Genomic DNA, 16,928 nt, shown 5'->3' with positions numbered 1-16,928 from the left:
CTTTTTCTCAGAACTTGGTTCCCTTTATGCAGTTAGAGTAGATGACAGCCATCTTCCACTCTGTGTACTTCCACTCTATACTCTGTGTCTGGGCCCTACCCCAACTTCCTTCCTAGCGAAGAATAATTTCTCCACAGCCATTTAGATCAATTCCTATGACATTAGACCACTTTTAGATGCTTCTGAGATAAGAAGATTTTATAAGGCTATTTGAAAGGCAACTTGGAAGATGCAAAAAAAAAAAAAAATCCTCCCATGCTACACCCTTGCAATTTAAACAGAAGAAACAAATGTTGTTGCTGTTGTTGTTCAGTTGTAAGTCATGCCCAACTCTTTTTACAACCCTATGGACTGTAGCCCCCCAGGTTCCTTTGTCCGTGGGATTTCCCAGGCAAGAATACTGGTGTGGGTTGCCATTTCCTTCTCCAGGGGATCTTCCCGTCTCAGGGATCAAACTCAGGTCTCCAGCATTGCAGGCAGATTCTTTACCACAGAGCCGACAGGGAAGCCCAAGAAGCAAATAAACACATGCAAAAATAGTAAACCTCTCTTAGGGATTTATTTCAAAGAATAACTTTAAGGTTGATCACATGCCAACTCAGTCTCTCATACATTAAAGCATATACTACAGTAACCAATACTAAGAATGATAAACCTGTGACATGGCATGATCTTCTGACATCTGGAAAGAATCCCAGATGTTCATCAGAGTGTATCTATCAATGTGCATGCGTGCTAAGTTGCTTCAGTCGTGTCCAGCTCTTTGAGACCCCATGGACTGTAGCCTGCTAGGCTCCTCTGTCCATGGGATTCTCCAAGCAAGAATACTGGAGTGGGTTTCCATGCCCTCCTCCAGGGGATCTTCCCGACCGAGGGACTGAACCCACATCTCTTGTGGTTCCTGCACTGCAGGTGGATTCTTTACCGCTGAGCCACCATGGAAGCCCATTTATTAAGGTAAGAAAGCATAAGTTATGAAAGTGGTGACAAAAAGGGTTTGGGTCTCCACTGGACAAAAAGGGTCTCCATTCAACAAAATCTCTGTTCCTGTAACATTTCAGTTAACTGAGTTGTCACTGAACCTCATTCCTGGCCTCAGTCCTACCATTTCTGCCCTGACACTTTTTGTTTCTCTCTTGTAAGTTCTGGAAGTTCCTCACTACTTGAAAAAAAACATCATGTATGACGGAGACTAATGGTTCTCTATGTTTTTATGGTTATGTACACCCCTTTAGGAATGCCAATAAAGCTATGTATCTTCTCTAAAGGAATTTACACATATACATTGTTACACCAAAAACTGCCAACAATTTTAAAAGGTTTGCTAACCCCTCAAAGTTCACCCATGGACCCCAACTCTGTCCTCGAGGGAAACAGAGTCAACTTATAGGACTACAAAGCTTCTACTGCTCAGATGCTAAGATGATCACTTAGCTTTTCTTAGGATTGCTGGCAGGCCCACAGGCATTTTCTGAATCATTCCATGCTTGCACTCCTCTGGTGTGGGAGCCTGGCCTCAGTCAGACATGAACAAAGTATCACTGAGGGAGCTCCTGCCTCAGACAAACACCCTAGCCACCAACCAGGAAGGTAGACGTCCTAATAGCCTTGTGAAAAAGCATCTGCCTGCCATTCCCTTAGCACTAGTAACTATGAACAGTGTATACATAATAACTGTACAGTCTAGAGAAGGTGATCATTCAGCCAGCAAGCAGCTTTATACTGACATAAACCTCACTGGTTCAGCTCCTTTGATTTATGAACAGCCCCTCATCAATTAGAAGCTATGCTCAAATGCAATTCCAGCACTAATTGCGTAGGACACGTGCCTCCATGCTACAACTCTCCTGGTGTCCGCTGCCCACGGCAGGAAGAGACTGTTTATCACAGAAAAATCTCTGGGCCACAATTCCCTTCCCTCAATTGATAGGCACCTTCAAATGATTAAAAGCCCAATGAAAACCTGTTACTGTGTACCAAATAACTTATTAGAGCCTAGAATGTGCCCCAATTGGGCTATAAACAGTATTTAGGGGCTGGTGCAGGCTGCCTGAACGTGTCCTATTATTATTCCTGTCTGGAAGTTTCTTCTTCTGGGGAATTAGGGAGAAGGGGTGGGTTGGGTGGAAGAAAGAGGAAGGAAAACCACATCTGGGAAAGAAAGAGGCGAACTGGTTTACCTGGGCAGCGAGGGCAGCAAAGATGAGGAACATGCACAGGAGACAGGCAATGAAGGCTTGGACATCTGACTCTGCTGCAAAGCACATTCCCATTCTGAAAGAGAGAGGCAACAATGACAACAAAATAAATGTCTTTCAGAGGTCACTGGGATCATGCCAATTTGGGAAACAGTCATTCAGGGACTCACTCAGACAGTGAATAACGCATTGCCGAGAAACTGAATGAAATCAGCATTTTCCTTCTTTTTTCTGATAAGTTTATTGGAGTATTTTTCTAAGGATCACTACTACCCCAGTTTACAAAGCCTCCTGCAATTACTGGGGGGCTTCTTCTGACTTGGCTCTGTGATGTTTCTACCATTCCCTAGCTCTGCACATCTCTTCAGAGCCTAGTCGGATTTCATAATCACCTGCCCAACACCATGGAAGGAAGGGATAATGAGTGATGGGTCCCTTGAGCTGTTACCCATCCCTGGGCAAGGAGATAGCCCTAGCACATGGATTCTGGAGTCCATATAACTCTTCCTTGATCCAGTGAGCTGAGTGCTTCTTCTCCTCACTTCTTTTGCAAGTCAAAATTTTTCTGAGACCAAGCTAGTATCTGGAATTGAGCTGATTAGCTAGTATGACTAGGGGAAGGGGCAACTGGGTCCTTGTCTGATTTACACTGACAAGATCCCTAGCTCTGACAGCTTTCAGCCATTGCTAGAACAAAGGAAGACCTTGGAAACCATTTTTGCATTAACATTTTCCATCCATAACTCATTTGAAGCAAGGGTTATATCCGTCAGGCTCTGGTGAGGGAAGAGGGTGATGAAGACAATGGAGGGAGAAGATGCCTAGCACTTGAGCCATTGGCACTGGGATTATATTAACATTTTCACTGCCCTGCAGAGAGCAAAGCCTCAGTCCCCAAGGGTTAGCTGTCCATTTCCAATGCGTTGGGTCAAGAATCTGACACAATCACACCATACCAGGCAGTTACTCAGTCTCTAGATACTCTGTTTAATAACTGTCCTAGCCATTTAAAGATGCAGGCTTCCTTTATCCAAATTCGAATAACCTTACCACAACTCTTTTTCTTTTCTTGCATACTTCCTAGAGTAAATTTTTGGAGCACTACATTTGGAAACACCACAGAGCCTCCTTATATGTCACACTCCTTAGAACCAGGTGGTATCATCTTGAAGTAAGATCACCAGAGAACATCAAAACTACTCCACCTAGCTGAGGTCAAACTGATTCCTTCTTAATGCTTTACATTGGTTTCTGGTCTAGAGCTAAAACATTAATAAAAATAATAACCATAATGATGGTAATATTACAGCAGTTAGCATTTCTAAAATACTGGCTATGACCAAGCATTGTTTTAATGCACTGACTGAGACAGATTAGTAAATTTAACCCTTGTCATAATCCTATGAAATAGGTAATACCACTATACCATTTTAAAGAAGAAGAAGCTGAAGGAATCTCAGAGAGGTTAAATAACTTGCTTAATATAACACAGCTCAGAAGTGGCAGAGTCAGGGTTGGAAACTTGGTCTGTCTTGATTCTAGAGCCCTGCAGTTTCTTAAGACTACCTGATGTTGCCTAAAGGTTAGGTTTCCACATGCTCAAAATTCTGAAAGCCCAATCTTCTATTCAAATGGCAAAAGAATCAGGCTTGTAAGTGAGGACTCCTGGGCACTAGTGAGGGGTTTTAGTTGTTCCATGAGCTCTCAAGTGAAAGGCAGGTCTTGAAAATTCTTTCTATATGTTCAGAATTCTCAGTCCTCAAGGCCAAGTATAAAGTCTCTTTCCCCAGTTGGTCTAGTGCATTGGTTCTCCACCAGGAACCACTTTGCTCTCCAAGTAACCTTGAGCACGTCCTGAGATATTTTTGGTTGCCACAACTAGGATGGATGCTACTGGCTTCTAGTGGATAGAGGCCAGGGGTGCTGTTAAATATCTCACAATACACAGGACAGCTCCCCACAACAAGAAATTATCTATTCCCAAATGTCAAGAGTGTAGAGGCTGAGAAACCCTGGCTTAGCATATGACAGAAGAGGTTTGTTCAGAAAGATGGTCTGTAGCTGTGGTCCTGGGTCACGGCCATGGGACTACCTGCTTTGTCTACTGCAAAGCTATCCAAATGCCTCTTTGAGTGACTGGACAGGAGCCAAGGCCAAGCCAAGAGGACTCTAATCCTCACCAGATACAAGCCAAAGTTTCACCACCTCAATCCTATTAGTAATTATAGTCATTCACTGAAACCATATAAAATACATTCTCCCAGTGAACCAGTTTATAATCTGTCCTAATCTCCTGGCTAACGGCCAGTCTTGAAAATGATATTAAAAAATGATATTGTCTTATGATCCAGGTATTATACTGAGCTTTTTCCTGCACTCTACTTTTTCCATGTCCTATATTTTTCGGCTAAGAGACAGCTGAAGTATCTATCTACAGCAAATACTCAGTGAGATCCCATGAAAATCAAGCCAAAAAGCAACAGAAGAAAAAGACATGAGATGTGTATTTTTCCTTGCAATCTGCCTCCTAACTTCTTTTAGGTTTTTAATCACTCATGCTCCCAGGCCATCTAGGCACTTGAGAGCATGTCTGCCTGCTGAGAAGCAAAGCGGAAATCACATGCCATTGGGGACTGTACCTCAGAGCAGATACAGTTCACGCAGTAAACCAACCCATAAGGTTCCAGGTAAGGATGCCATCTCTCACCCACTCTGTACTTCTTGTCTTGAAACACACAATATGTCTCTGAATCTGTGAGGAAGGAGATGGAGAATATGCTGGTTAGAAAACATGGACCAATGACAAAATCCAGAGTAATCACAGGTTTCATCCATTTTAGTGTACATCAAGAAAAGAGGCATAGACGATAATTATAGAACCCCTATGATGGGCTCAGTGTTTTATATGCTTTCCTTATTTGATTTTACAATGACCCAGTAAGGTTGGCACTGATGATCAAAATTGAAAAGAAAAGCCAGATAAGCAAGAAACAGGGAGAAGATATTTCCAACAAATAAAGTATTAATATAAATACAGTATTAATATCTGGAATATTTTCTAATCATTCAAATCAGTAAATAAAGTACCAATCAATCCAATAGAAAAATGATCTAAAGTCATGAGAAGCAATTTAGAGAAGAAATGAGAGCAGGCAATAAATCAGAAAAACTGTTCAACTTCATTAGTAATCAGAGATTCAAACTAAAACTACACTGAGATAAATGCCTCAAGTTGCTTACTGCCCCAAAGACCCTCTGTGATTCTTTCCAGCTTCTCACAAGATAAATTCCAATTTACTTTTCAAATCTTTATCTCCAACTTCTTCAGGACGATGAATTGGGAATCAGAAAACCTGGGTCTGAACCCTAATTAGCTTTAGTTGTGTAGCATTGAGCAAGTTATTTGACTCAGTCAATCTCAATTTTCAACATCTATGAAATATGGATTACATGTTTCTCAAGCAAATGTGGGAAAATTAGATAAAGTTCTTTGTCAATTATATGTGCTTAGGCGGTCAGCTATGTCCGACTCTTTGTGATCCCATGGACTGTAGGCTGGCAGGCTTCTCTGTCCATGGAATTCTGCAGGCAAGAATACTGGAGTGGGTTGCCATTTCCTTCTCCAGAGAAGGAAATTATAAAGTCAATTATAAAGTGCTACAAAATGTACAGTGATATTTTATAATAAATGATTATTCTCTAATCAGTGTAGAAAACTGGAAAACACAAAAAAACACAGGAAAAAAACCCATAAAAGCATATGGAAAAAAAAGAAATATTCCATACACACAATTCAAGCCCAAGAAGAAACCATTTTTAATATGCTGGTAATCCCATGGACAGGCTTCCCTGGTGGTTCAGCATTAAAGAATCCGACTGCCGATGCATGAGACATGGATTCTATCTCTGGGTCGGTAAGATGCCCTGGAGAAGGAAATTGCAACCCACGCCAGTATTCTGCCTGGGAAGTCTCATGGACAGAGCAGCCTGGCAGGCTACAGTCCATGGGTTGCAAAACAGTCAGACATGACTAAGCGACTAAATAACAACAAAATTAATAAACAGCCTGTTACTGAAGGGAAATTCGAAAGTATTTTGTACTAAAAGAAAATGAAACATAGCATATCAAAATTAGTCGATTCAACTAACGAAGTACTTAAAGAGAAATTTATAAGTAACTACAGTTGAAATTTATAAGTACCTACAGTAGAAAAGTGGAACAGTCTCAAATCAATGCCTTACAAAACTAGCAAAAGTGGGATAAAATAAACCAAAAGAAAATAGAAGGAATGAATAATAAAAACAGAAGTCAGTGAAATTGAAGACAAAAATCAATAGAAAAAAATCAATGAAACCAAAACCTGGTTTTCTAAGACAATCAATAAAATTGATAAACTTCTAGCAAGATTAACAAAGACAGAAGATGCAAAATACTAATATAGCGACAAAAGAGAAGTCTTCATTATAGATTCTACAGATATTAAAAGAATAAAAGGGAGACATTATGAGTAACTTTACACCAGTTAGCTTAATATCTTAGATGAGATGGATGAATTATTTGAAAGACACAATTACCAAAGCTTACTCAAGGAAAGATAAATAATCTGAAGAGTTCTACATCTTCTAAAGAAAGGCAAAGAAAGCAGCATGACCAAAACAATTGTGAAAGAGAAAGATGTTGGAAGATACACACTATGTGATTTCAAAGCAATATAAAACTATGGTTTTCAAGTCAGTGTGGTGTTGGAAAAAGGTTAGATAAATATGCCAATGGAATAGAATGAAGAGTCAACAAACAGAGAAGAGACCCACATTTACGGGTCTATTGATTTTCAACAAAGATGCAATGGCCATTCAATGGAGAAACAATAGCCTTTCAACAAATGCTGCTGGACTATTTGGACAATCATATGCAAAACATAAAATAATATGAACTTTATATCTCATACCATCTACAAAAATTAACTCAAGACGGATCACAGACACACTTTAATGTAAACTCCAATACTTTAAAACTTTTAAAAGGAAATACAGGGGACTATAGTTGTGATCTTAGGTTAGGTGAAGAGTTCTTAGATATAACACCAGAAGTACAATTCATAAAAGAAATTTTGTAAAATAGGAATTCATCAAAATTAAGAACTTCTGCTTTTGAAAAATGTTAAGAGAATAAAAAGGAAAACCACCAACTAGAAGAAATTATTTGCAAATCACATTTCTGATAAAGGACTTTCATCCAAAATACAGTTTCCCAGGGGGAGTAGTGGTAAAGAATCCACCTGCGAATGCAGGAGACAGACGTAAGAGACGTGGGTTTGATCTCTGGGTTGGGAAGATCCTCTGGAGGAGGAAATGGCAACCCACTCCAGTATTCTTGCCTGGGAAATTTCATGGACAGAGGAGCCTAGTGGGCTACAGTCCCTGGAGTTGCAAAGAGTCAGACATGAGTGGGTGACTGAGCACAAGCACATCCAGAAAATATAAAAAAAAAATCTCAAAACTTAATAACAAGGAAACTAACAACCCAATTCAAAAATGGGATTAAAATTTGAATAGACACTTCACAAAGGAAGATTCACAAATGTCACACACATCACTAGTCATCAGGGAAATGAAATATTGAAACCATGAGGACATATAATGAAAATTGAAATCATGAGGACTGACTTATTAGAATGGATAAATGCAAAAAATCTGAATATACTCAGTGCTGGTGAGGAAATGAAGCAACTATAGCTCACCTTATACAATACTGTTGTAAAACAACTTGGCAGCTTCTTCTAAAGTTAAATACACCCTTAACTATACCACTCAGCAATCCCACACCGAGGTATTTTTCCAACTAAAACAAAACATATATTCAAACCAAAATCTGTACTATATGTTTAAAATGGATTTACTCAGTCTGAAAAACCTGAGAGCAACATAAATGTCCTTCAACTGATGAATTTTAAGACATGCAAATCAAAGAATATTACTCAGCAATATAAAGAAAGACTGATACGGTTAAACGTGGATGACCCTCAAAGGCATTATGCTAGACGAAAAAAGCCAGATTCAAAGTCTACATACTCTATGTGTGTTGGTCGCTCAGTCGTGTCCGACTCTTTGCAACCCTGTGAACCAGGCTCCTCTGTCCATGAGGATTCTCCAGGCAAGAATACTGGAGTGGACTGCCATGCGTTTCTCAAGGGGATCTTCCCAACCCAGGAATTGAACCCAGGTCTCCCGAATTGCATGCAGATTCTTTACCATCTAAGCCACCAGGGAAGCACTACATACTGCATGATTACAATTAATTATTTTTAATCTGGACAAGGGACAGAAAAAAGATCAGTAGTTGCCAAGGACTAGGGTGGGGGAAGGATTTTACTATAAAGGGATACAGAGTAAATTTTGAGAGTGATGGAGCTTATATCTTGATTATGGTGGTACCATTAGTCAAAACTCACAAAACTGTACTCTCAGGGTTGGGAAGATCCCCTGGAGGAGGATGAAAAAAGGGTGAATTTTAAAATTTTATTTATTTTTTAACTTTTACAATTGAGATAAAATTAACATATAGCATTGTACTAGCTTTAGGTGTATTTAAAATGGTGATTTTGCTCCATGTGAATTACACGATAATAAGACAATTAAAAAGAAACATATAGAGGAAAGAAAAATCATATATAATTCTACCACCAGAAGACAACCACTTTAAAAAAAATTTATTTACTTATTCACTCATTTTATTTTTTGGCTGTGCTGGGTCTTCATTGCTGTGCATGGGCTTTCTCCAGTTGCAGCAAGCACCGGCTACTCTCTTCTTTTGGAGCATGGGCTCTAGGGTGTGCTGGCTCAGTAGTTAAGGCATATGGACCTAATTGCCCCACAGCATGTGGGATCTTCCTGGACCAAGGATCGAACCCATGTCTCCTGAACTGCAAGGCAGATTCTTAACCAATGGACACCAGGAAAGCCCATAACACAACCACTTTTAACGTTCTGGTAATAGTCCTCTAATCTTTATTTTCCTGTTTTTAAATTAATAGGCTTTATTTCTTAGAGCAGTTTTAGGTTTATCAAAAAACTAAGTAGAAAGTACATAAAGTGCTCATATTTCCCCTCTTCACATCACCCCCACTTTTTCTTGGCATTAACATCTTGCATTAGTGTAGTACATTTGTTAAAATTAATGAACCAATACTTGATATATTAACTACATAGTTTACATGAAAGCGTACTCTGTATAGTTCTATGTGTTATGACAAATGTATAAATGACATTTATCGCCATTACAGTATCATACAGAACAGTTTCACTGCCCTAAATATGCCCATACCCTGCCTATTCATCTTTACCCCCTCCACTCCCACCACTCCTAAAAACCACTGACTTTCTACTGTCTCTGTAGTTTTGTCTTTTCCAAGATGTCATGTAGTTGGAATCATAGGGTACACAGACTTTTTAGACTGGCTTCTTTCACCTAGCAATATACATTTAAGATTCCTCTAAGCTTTTTCATGACTTGACAGTTCATTTATCATTGAATAATATCCCACTGTATGGATGTACAGCTTGTTCATCAACTCACCTATTGAAGGACATAATTCTGCTGTGCTTAGTCATTCAGTCATGTCTGACGCTTTGTGACCCCGTGGATTATAGCCTGCCAGGCTCCTCTGTCCATGGGATTCTCCAGGCAAGAATACTGGAGTGGGTTGCCATGCCCTTCTCCAGGGGGCCTTCCCAACCCAGGGACTGAACCCAGGCCTCCCGCATTGCAGCCAGATTCTTTATCGTTTGAGCCACCACGGAAGGACAACTTGGTTGCTTCCAATTTTTGAAAATGAAATGAATTGAAAATTCATTTGCATGATACCTGGGAGTATGATTGCTGGGTTTTAGAGTAAGACTATATCTAGCTCTTTAAGAAACTGCCAAACTGTCTTCCAAAGTGACTATACTATCTTGCATTCCCATCAGCAATGAATGAAAGTTCTTACTGCTCCACATTCTTATCAGTATTTTGGTGTTGTCTGTATTTTGGGTATTAGCCATTCTAACAGGTGTGTAGTGGTATCTCATTTGTTGTTTTAATTTCCAATTCCCTAATGATATTTAATATTGAGCATCTTTTCATATACTTATTTGCCACCCATGTATCTTCTTTGGTGCACTATCTGTTTAGTTCTTTTGCCCATTTATTAATTGGGTTGTTTATTTTTTTACTGTTGAGCTTTAAGAGTTATTTGTATATTTCAATACAAGTCCTCTATCAAACATGCATTTTGCAAATATTTTCCTTCAGTCTGTGGCTTGTCTTTTAACTCTCTTAACAGTATCTTTTGCATAGCAGAATTTTTTACTTGTAATGAAGTCCAATTCATCGATCTTTTTTTTTCTTGCACGGAGCATACTTTTGGTGTACTGAAAACTCATTACTAAACCCAAGGTCACCTAGATTTTCTCCTTTGTTATTTTCTGGAAGTATTATAGTTTTGCATTTTACATTTAGATCTGTAATCCATTTTGTAAGTTTTTTTAATGGTCATTTTTTTGCATGCATATGTCTAGTTGTTTCAGCACCATTTGTTGAAAAGATAATCCTTTTTCCAATGAATTGTCTTTGTTCCTTTTGTCAAAGATCAGTTGACTGTATTTGTGTGGGTCTATTTCTGGGCATTCTATTATGCTGCACTGTTCCATTTGTCTATTCTTTCAACAATATCACATTGTGTTAAGCACTATAGCTTTATAGCAAGTCTTGAAGTTGGGTAGCATCAGTTCTCTAACTTTGTTGAGGTTCTTCAACATTGTGTTGGCAATTCTGATTCAGACCTTTCCATATAAACTTTAGAGTTAACTGTTAATTTCCACAAGGTAAGTTCAGTTCAGTTCAGTTCAGTCACTCATTCCTGGCCGACTCTTTGAGACCCCAAGGACTGCAGCATGCCAGGCCTCCCTGTCCATCACCAACTCCCAGAGTTTACTCAAACTCATATCCATTGAGTCGGTGATGCCATCCAACCACCTCATCCTGTCTCGTCCCCTTCTCCTCCCACCTTCAATCTTTCCCAGCATCAGGATCTTTTCTAATGAGTCAGTTCTTTGCATCAGGTGGCCAAAGTATTGGAGTGTCAGCTTCAGCATCAGTCCTTCCAATGAATGTTCAGGACCGATTCCCTTAGGATGGATTGATTGGATCTCCTTGCAATCCAAGGGACTCTCAAGAGTCTTCTCCAACACCACAGTTCAAGAGCATCAATTCTTCGGTGCTCAGCTTTCTTAATAGTCCAACTCTCACATCCATACATGACTACTGGAAAAACCATAGCTTTGACTAGACAGAACTTTGTTGGCAAAGTAATGTCTCTGCTTTTTAATATGCTGTCTAGGTTGGTCATAACTTTTCTCCCAAGGAGCAAGTGTCTTTTAATTTCATGGCTGCAGTCACCATCTGCAGTGATTTTGGAACACCCCCAAAATAAAGTTTGTCACTTTCCACTGTTTCCCATCTATTCGCCATGAAGTGATGGGACCAGATACCACGATCTTTGTTTTCTGAATATTGAGCTTTAAGCCAACTTTTTCACTTTCCTCTTTCACTTTCATCAAGAGGTTCTTTAGTTATTCACTTTCTGCCATAAGGGTGGTGTCAAACATCTGCATATCTGAGGTTATTGATATTCTCCTGGCAATCTTGATTCCAGCTTGTGCTTCATCCAGCCCAGCATTTCTCATGATGTACTCTGCATATAAGTTAAATAAGCAGGGTGACAATATATAGCCTTGATGTACTCCTTTCCCGATTTGGAACCAGTCTGTTGTTCCATGTCCAGTTCTAACTGTTGCTTCTTGACCTGCATACAGATTTCTCTGGAGGCAGGTCCGGTGGTCTGGTATTCCCATCTCTTTCAGAATTTTCTACAGTTTGTTGTGATCCACACAATCAAAGGCTTTGGCATAATCAATAAAGCAGAAGTAGATGATTTTCTGGAACTCTCATGCTTTTTCAATGATCCAGCAGATGTTGGCAATTTCATCTCTGGTTCCTCTGCCTCTTCTAAATCCAGCTTGAATATCTGGAGGTTCACAGTTCACATACTGCTGAAGCCTGGCTTGGAGAATTTTGAGCATTACTTTGCTAGCATGTGAAATGAGTAGAATTGTGCAGTAGTTTGAGCATTCTTTGACATTGCCTTTCTTTGGGATTGGAATGAGTTTTCCAAATTTGCTGGCATATTGAGTGCAGCACTTTCACAGCATTATCTTTTAGGATTTGAGATAGTTCAACTGAAATTCCATCACCTCCACTAGCTTTGTTTGTAGTGATGCCTCCTAAGGCCCACTTGACTTCGCATTCCTAGATGTCCACAAGGTAAACTGCTGAGATTTTGAATGGTATTGAATCTATAGATCAAGTCATGAACTACTAGTATCTTAACAATATTGAGTCTTTCTATCCATGAACATGGAGTCTCTTTCCAGTTATTTGATATCTTTCCTGAGAGTTTTATAGTTTTCCTCATATAGACTTTATATACATTTTGCTAAATTTATACCTAAGTATTTCATTTTCTGAAGCTAATGTAAATGGTGTTGTGTTTTTAATTATAAATTCCAATTGTTCATTAACGGTATATAGGAAAGCAATTGACTTTCATATATTAACTCCATACCTTTAAACCTTACTCTAATGGCTCATTAATTTTAGGAGGGTTTTTTTGGTTGATTCTTTGGGATTTTAAAATAATCATGTCATCTGCTAGCAAAGGTAGTTTCATTTCTTCCTTCCAAATATGTATACACTTTATTTCCATTTCCCATCTTACTTCATTAGTTAGGACTTCCAATACAACACTGAGTAGGAATGGTGAGAAACAACACCATTGCCTTGTTCTTGATTTTAGGCCAAAACATATAGCTTCTCTCTGTTAAGTGTTGTAATAGCTGTAGATTTTTTTTTATAGATGTTCTTTATGAAGTTGAAGAAGTCTTCCCTCTATTCTCATTCATTATAGTGTTGACTTTTGTCAAATGATTTTTCTGCATGTATTGATATAATTGTGTAGCTTTTCTTTTTTAGCCTACTGATGTGATGGATTACATTAATTGATTTTTGAATGATGAAACAGCCTGGAAAAAAATCCCACTTGACTGGATTTTTACTACATTGCAGGATTCAATTTGCTAGTATTTTGTTGAAGATTTTTGCATGGGAGATATTAATCTGTAGTTCCTTTCTTACAATGTCTTTGCCTGGTTTTGGTATTAGGGTAAGATTGGACTCACAGAATGAATTAGGGAGTGCTCTCTCTCTCTCTGCTTACATCTTCTGAAACTGGTTGTAGAGTACTGGTATTATGTCCTTAAAAGTTTGGTAGAATTCACCAATTTATTACCTGGGCATGGTGCTTTCTGTTTTGAAAGAGTATTAATTTCTTTAACAGACATAAGCCTATTCAGATTGCCTATTTTGTTTTCTGTGAGTTTTGGTTGTATCTTCCCAGATATTGGTAAGGTTTTCCCTAAGTTATCATATTATTGGCATGGAATTGTGCATAATATTTTTATGACAGTTCTGGTGATAGTGATGGCCTTTTTTTCATTTCTGAAATTAGTAATTTGTGCCTTCTTTTTTAGTTAATCTGACTAGAGGTTTATCTATTTTATTGATCTTTTCAAAGAACCAGACTTTGGTTTCATTGATTTTTCTCTTTTGTTTTCCTAGTATAACTTTCATTGATTTCTGCTTTAATTTTTTAAAATTTCTTTTCTTCTGCTTACTTTGGGTTTGATTTACTCTTCTTTTTCTAGTTTCCAAAGGAAATGGCAACCCACTCCAGTATTCTTGCCTGGAAAATCCCATGGATGGAGGAACCTGGTAGGCTACAGTCCATGGGGTCACAAAGAGTTGGACATGACTAAGCGACTTCACTTTAGTGACTTCAAGGTGGAAGCTGAGACTATTGATATTGTCTTTTTTCCTAATATATTAATTCTAAGCTATAAATTTCCCTCTAAGCACTGCTTAGAATTTCTATAAACTATATTTTTATTTTCATATAATCCAAAATGTGTTTAAACTTCACTTGAGACTTCTTTGGCCTATGTGCTATTTGGAAGTATATTGTTTAATCTCTAAATATTTTGATATTTTTACAGGTATCTTTCTGCTATTGATTTTTTAGTCTAATTCTACTATGTTCTGAGAGCATACTGATATAATTTATATTCTTATACGTTTTGTTAAGATGTGTTTTATGACCCATGAATATGGTCCATCTTGGTGAATGTTCCATTGAGCTGAAGAAGAATGTGTATTCTGCTATTGTTGGATGAAATACTCTGCAGATGACAATTAGATTCCAGTGACTGATGGTGTAGTTCAGTTCAACTATACCATTATTAACTTTCTGCCTGCTGGATCTGTTGATTACTAATAGAGGAGTTTTAAACTCTCTAATTAAAATAGTATACTTGTCTGTATCTTCTTGCAGTACTATCCATTTTTGCATCACATATTTTGATGCTCTGTTAGGTATACACATAATTTTCCTTGCTCTGAAGTCTGCTCTGTCTAAAATTAATATAATTACTCCCACTTTCATCTGATTAGTGTGTTAGCATGTTATATCTTTCTCCATCCCTTTACTTTTTAAAATTTGTTTATTTTTAATTGGAGGATATTTTTTAGCATCCTTTAACTTTTAATCTATATGTATCTTTACATCTAAAGTGTGTAGACAACATATAGTTGGATCTTGTTTTTTTATAATCCACTTGGATAGTCTGTTTTTTAATTGGTGTATATAGACCATTCACATTTAAAGTGATTATTGATACAGCTGGATTAATGCTGACAATATCTGTAATTATTTTCTATTCATTTTCCTTGATTTTTTTCTTATGTGTGTGTATTTCTCTCTTTCTCTGCTTTCTATGGCTTTATTTCAGCATTTCCTATTATTCTATTTTCTCTCTTTCTTAGTATATCAATTATACTCATCTTTTTAATTAGTAGTAGTCATAGAGTTTACAATACACATTTACACAAATCTAAATGGCACCCCACTCCAGTACTCTTGCCTGGAAAATCCCATGGATGGAGGAGCATGGTAGGCTGCAGTCCATGGGGTCGCTAAGAGTCGAACACGACTGAGTGACTTCCCTTTCACTTTTCACTTTCATGCATTGGAGAAGGAAATGGCAGCCCACTCCAGTGTTCTTGCCTGGAGAATCCCAGGGACAGAGGAACCTGGTGGGCTTCTGTCTATGGGGTCGCACAGGGTTGGACACGACTGAAGAGACTTAGCAGCAGCAAATCCACTTTCAAATAACACTATACTGCTTTACAGGCACTGCAGGTACTTTGTAGTAAAGTATTCCAAATTCCTCTCTCCCATCCTTTATAAAATCACTGTCATTCATTTCACTTTTCCATAAACTATAATTATTCAGTACACCATTGCTATTATTATTTTGAACAAACTTTATTCTGTTAGGTTAAGAATAAGGAAAATAAAATATTTCACTTTACCTTCATTCATTCCTTCTTTAACACTCTTCCCTTCTTTATATAGATCTGAGTTTCTGACGTTATTTTCATTCTTCTTAAAGAATTTCTTTTAACATTTCTTGCGAGGCAGGTCAATTGGTGAAAAATTCCTTCAATTTCTGTTTGTCTGAGAAAATATTTCTCATTCACTTTTGAAGCATAGTTTTGCTGGATACAGAATTGTAGGTTGATGGATTTTTTTCTTTCAACAATTTAAGTGCTTCATTCCACTCTCTTCCTGCCTGTATGGTTTCTAAAGAGAAATCGTATGCAATTCTTATCCTTGTTCCTCTACATGTAATGTGTTTTTCCTCTTTCAGATGTTTTCTTTGTCTTTGATTTTCTGCAGTTTAAATATGATATGCCTAGGTATAAGTTTTCTCATATGTATCCTGCTTTGTGTTCTCTGGGCTTTTTGGATTCATGCTTTGGTGTCTGTCATTGCTTTTGAAAAATTCTCAGCCATTATTACTTAAATCATTATTTCCTTTTCCTTTCTCTCATCTCCTTCTGTCATTCCTAGTACATACATGTTACACTTTTTGTAATTTTCCCACAGTTCTTGAATATTCTATTGAATCTGATCACATTTTCAGTTTGGGACATTTCTCTTGGCATGCTTTATTTATTTATTTATTTATGGCTGTGCTAGGTCTTCATTGCTACAAGGGCTTTTTTCTAGTTGTGACAAGCAGGGAGCTACTCTTTGTTGCAATATGTGGGTTTCTCATTGCTGTGGCTTCTCTTGCTGCAGAGCATGGGCCCTAGGGCATGTGGGCTTCAGTAACTGTGGTATATGGGCTCAGTAGCTGCAGTTCCCAGGCTCTAGAACAGAGGCTCAATAGTTGTGACACATGGGCTTAGTTGTTTGCTCTGCAGCATTTTCCCAGATGCTGGAAAAAATATCTGTGGCATTTTCCCAGATCAGGGATTAAATCCGTGTCTCCTGGATTGGCAGGCAGATTCTTTACCACTGAGCCACAAGGGGAGCCCCTTGCCATATCTTTAGATGACTTATTCTTTCTTCAATCATGTCCAGTGTGCTGATGAGTTCATCAAAAGCATTCTTCATTTTTGTTACAGTGTTTTTCATTTCTCACATTTCCTTTTGATTCTTATTTTTCATCTCTTTTTACATTGCCCATATATGCTTACATTTTGCCTCCTTTTTTCATTAGAGTTCTCAA

General features: G+C 38.1%; 1 protein-coding gene across 8 annotated transcripts in view; it reads right to left on the bottom strand.

Annotated features, from left to right (window-relative positions):
- Positions 1-16,928, bottom strand: part of CHRDL1 (chordin like 1) — a 125,576-nt gene that overhangs the window by 88,116 nt on the left and 20,532 nt on the right. For all 8 annotated transcript variants that reach the window (XM_065916151.1, XM_065916148.1, XM_065916149.1 and 5 more), the window contains exons 3-4: positions 4,838-4,950; positions 2,181-2,274 (exon numbers count right to left, since the gene is read on the bottom strand). In XM_065916151.1, coding sequence (XP_065772223.1) covers positions 2,181-2,274; positions 4,838-4,950 — 207 coding nt within the window. The remainder of the gene's footprint in view (positions 1-2,180; positions 2,275-4,837; positions 4,951-16,928) is intronic.

This window comes from Muntiacus reevesi, chromosome X, assembly GCF_963930625.1.
Source record: "Muntiacus reevesi chromosome X, mMunRee1.1, whole genome shotgun sequence".
Taxonomy (NCBI): Eukaryota; Metazoa; Chordata; class Mammalia; order Artiodactyla; family Cervidae; genus Muntiacus; species Muntiacus reevesi.
Note: the sequence above shows the minus strand (reverse complement) of the source record. Positions and strands in the feature narration are given on the sequence as shown.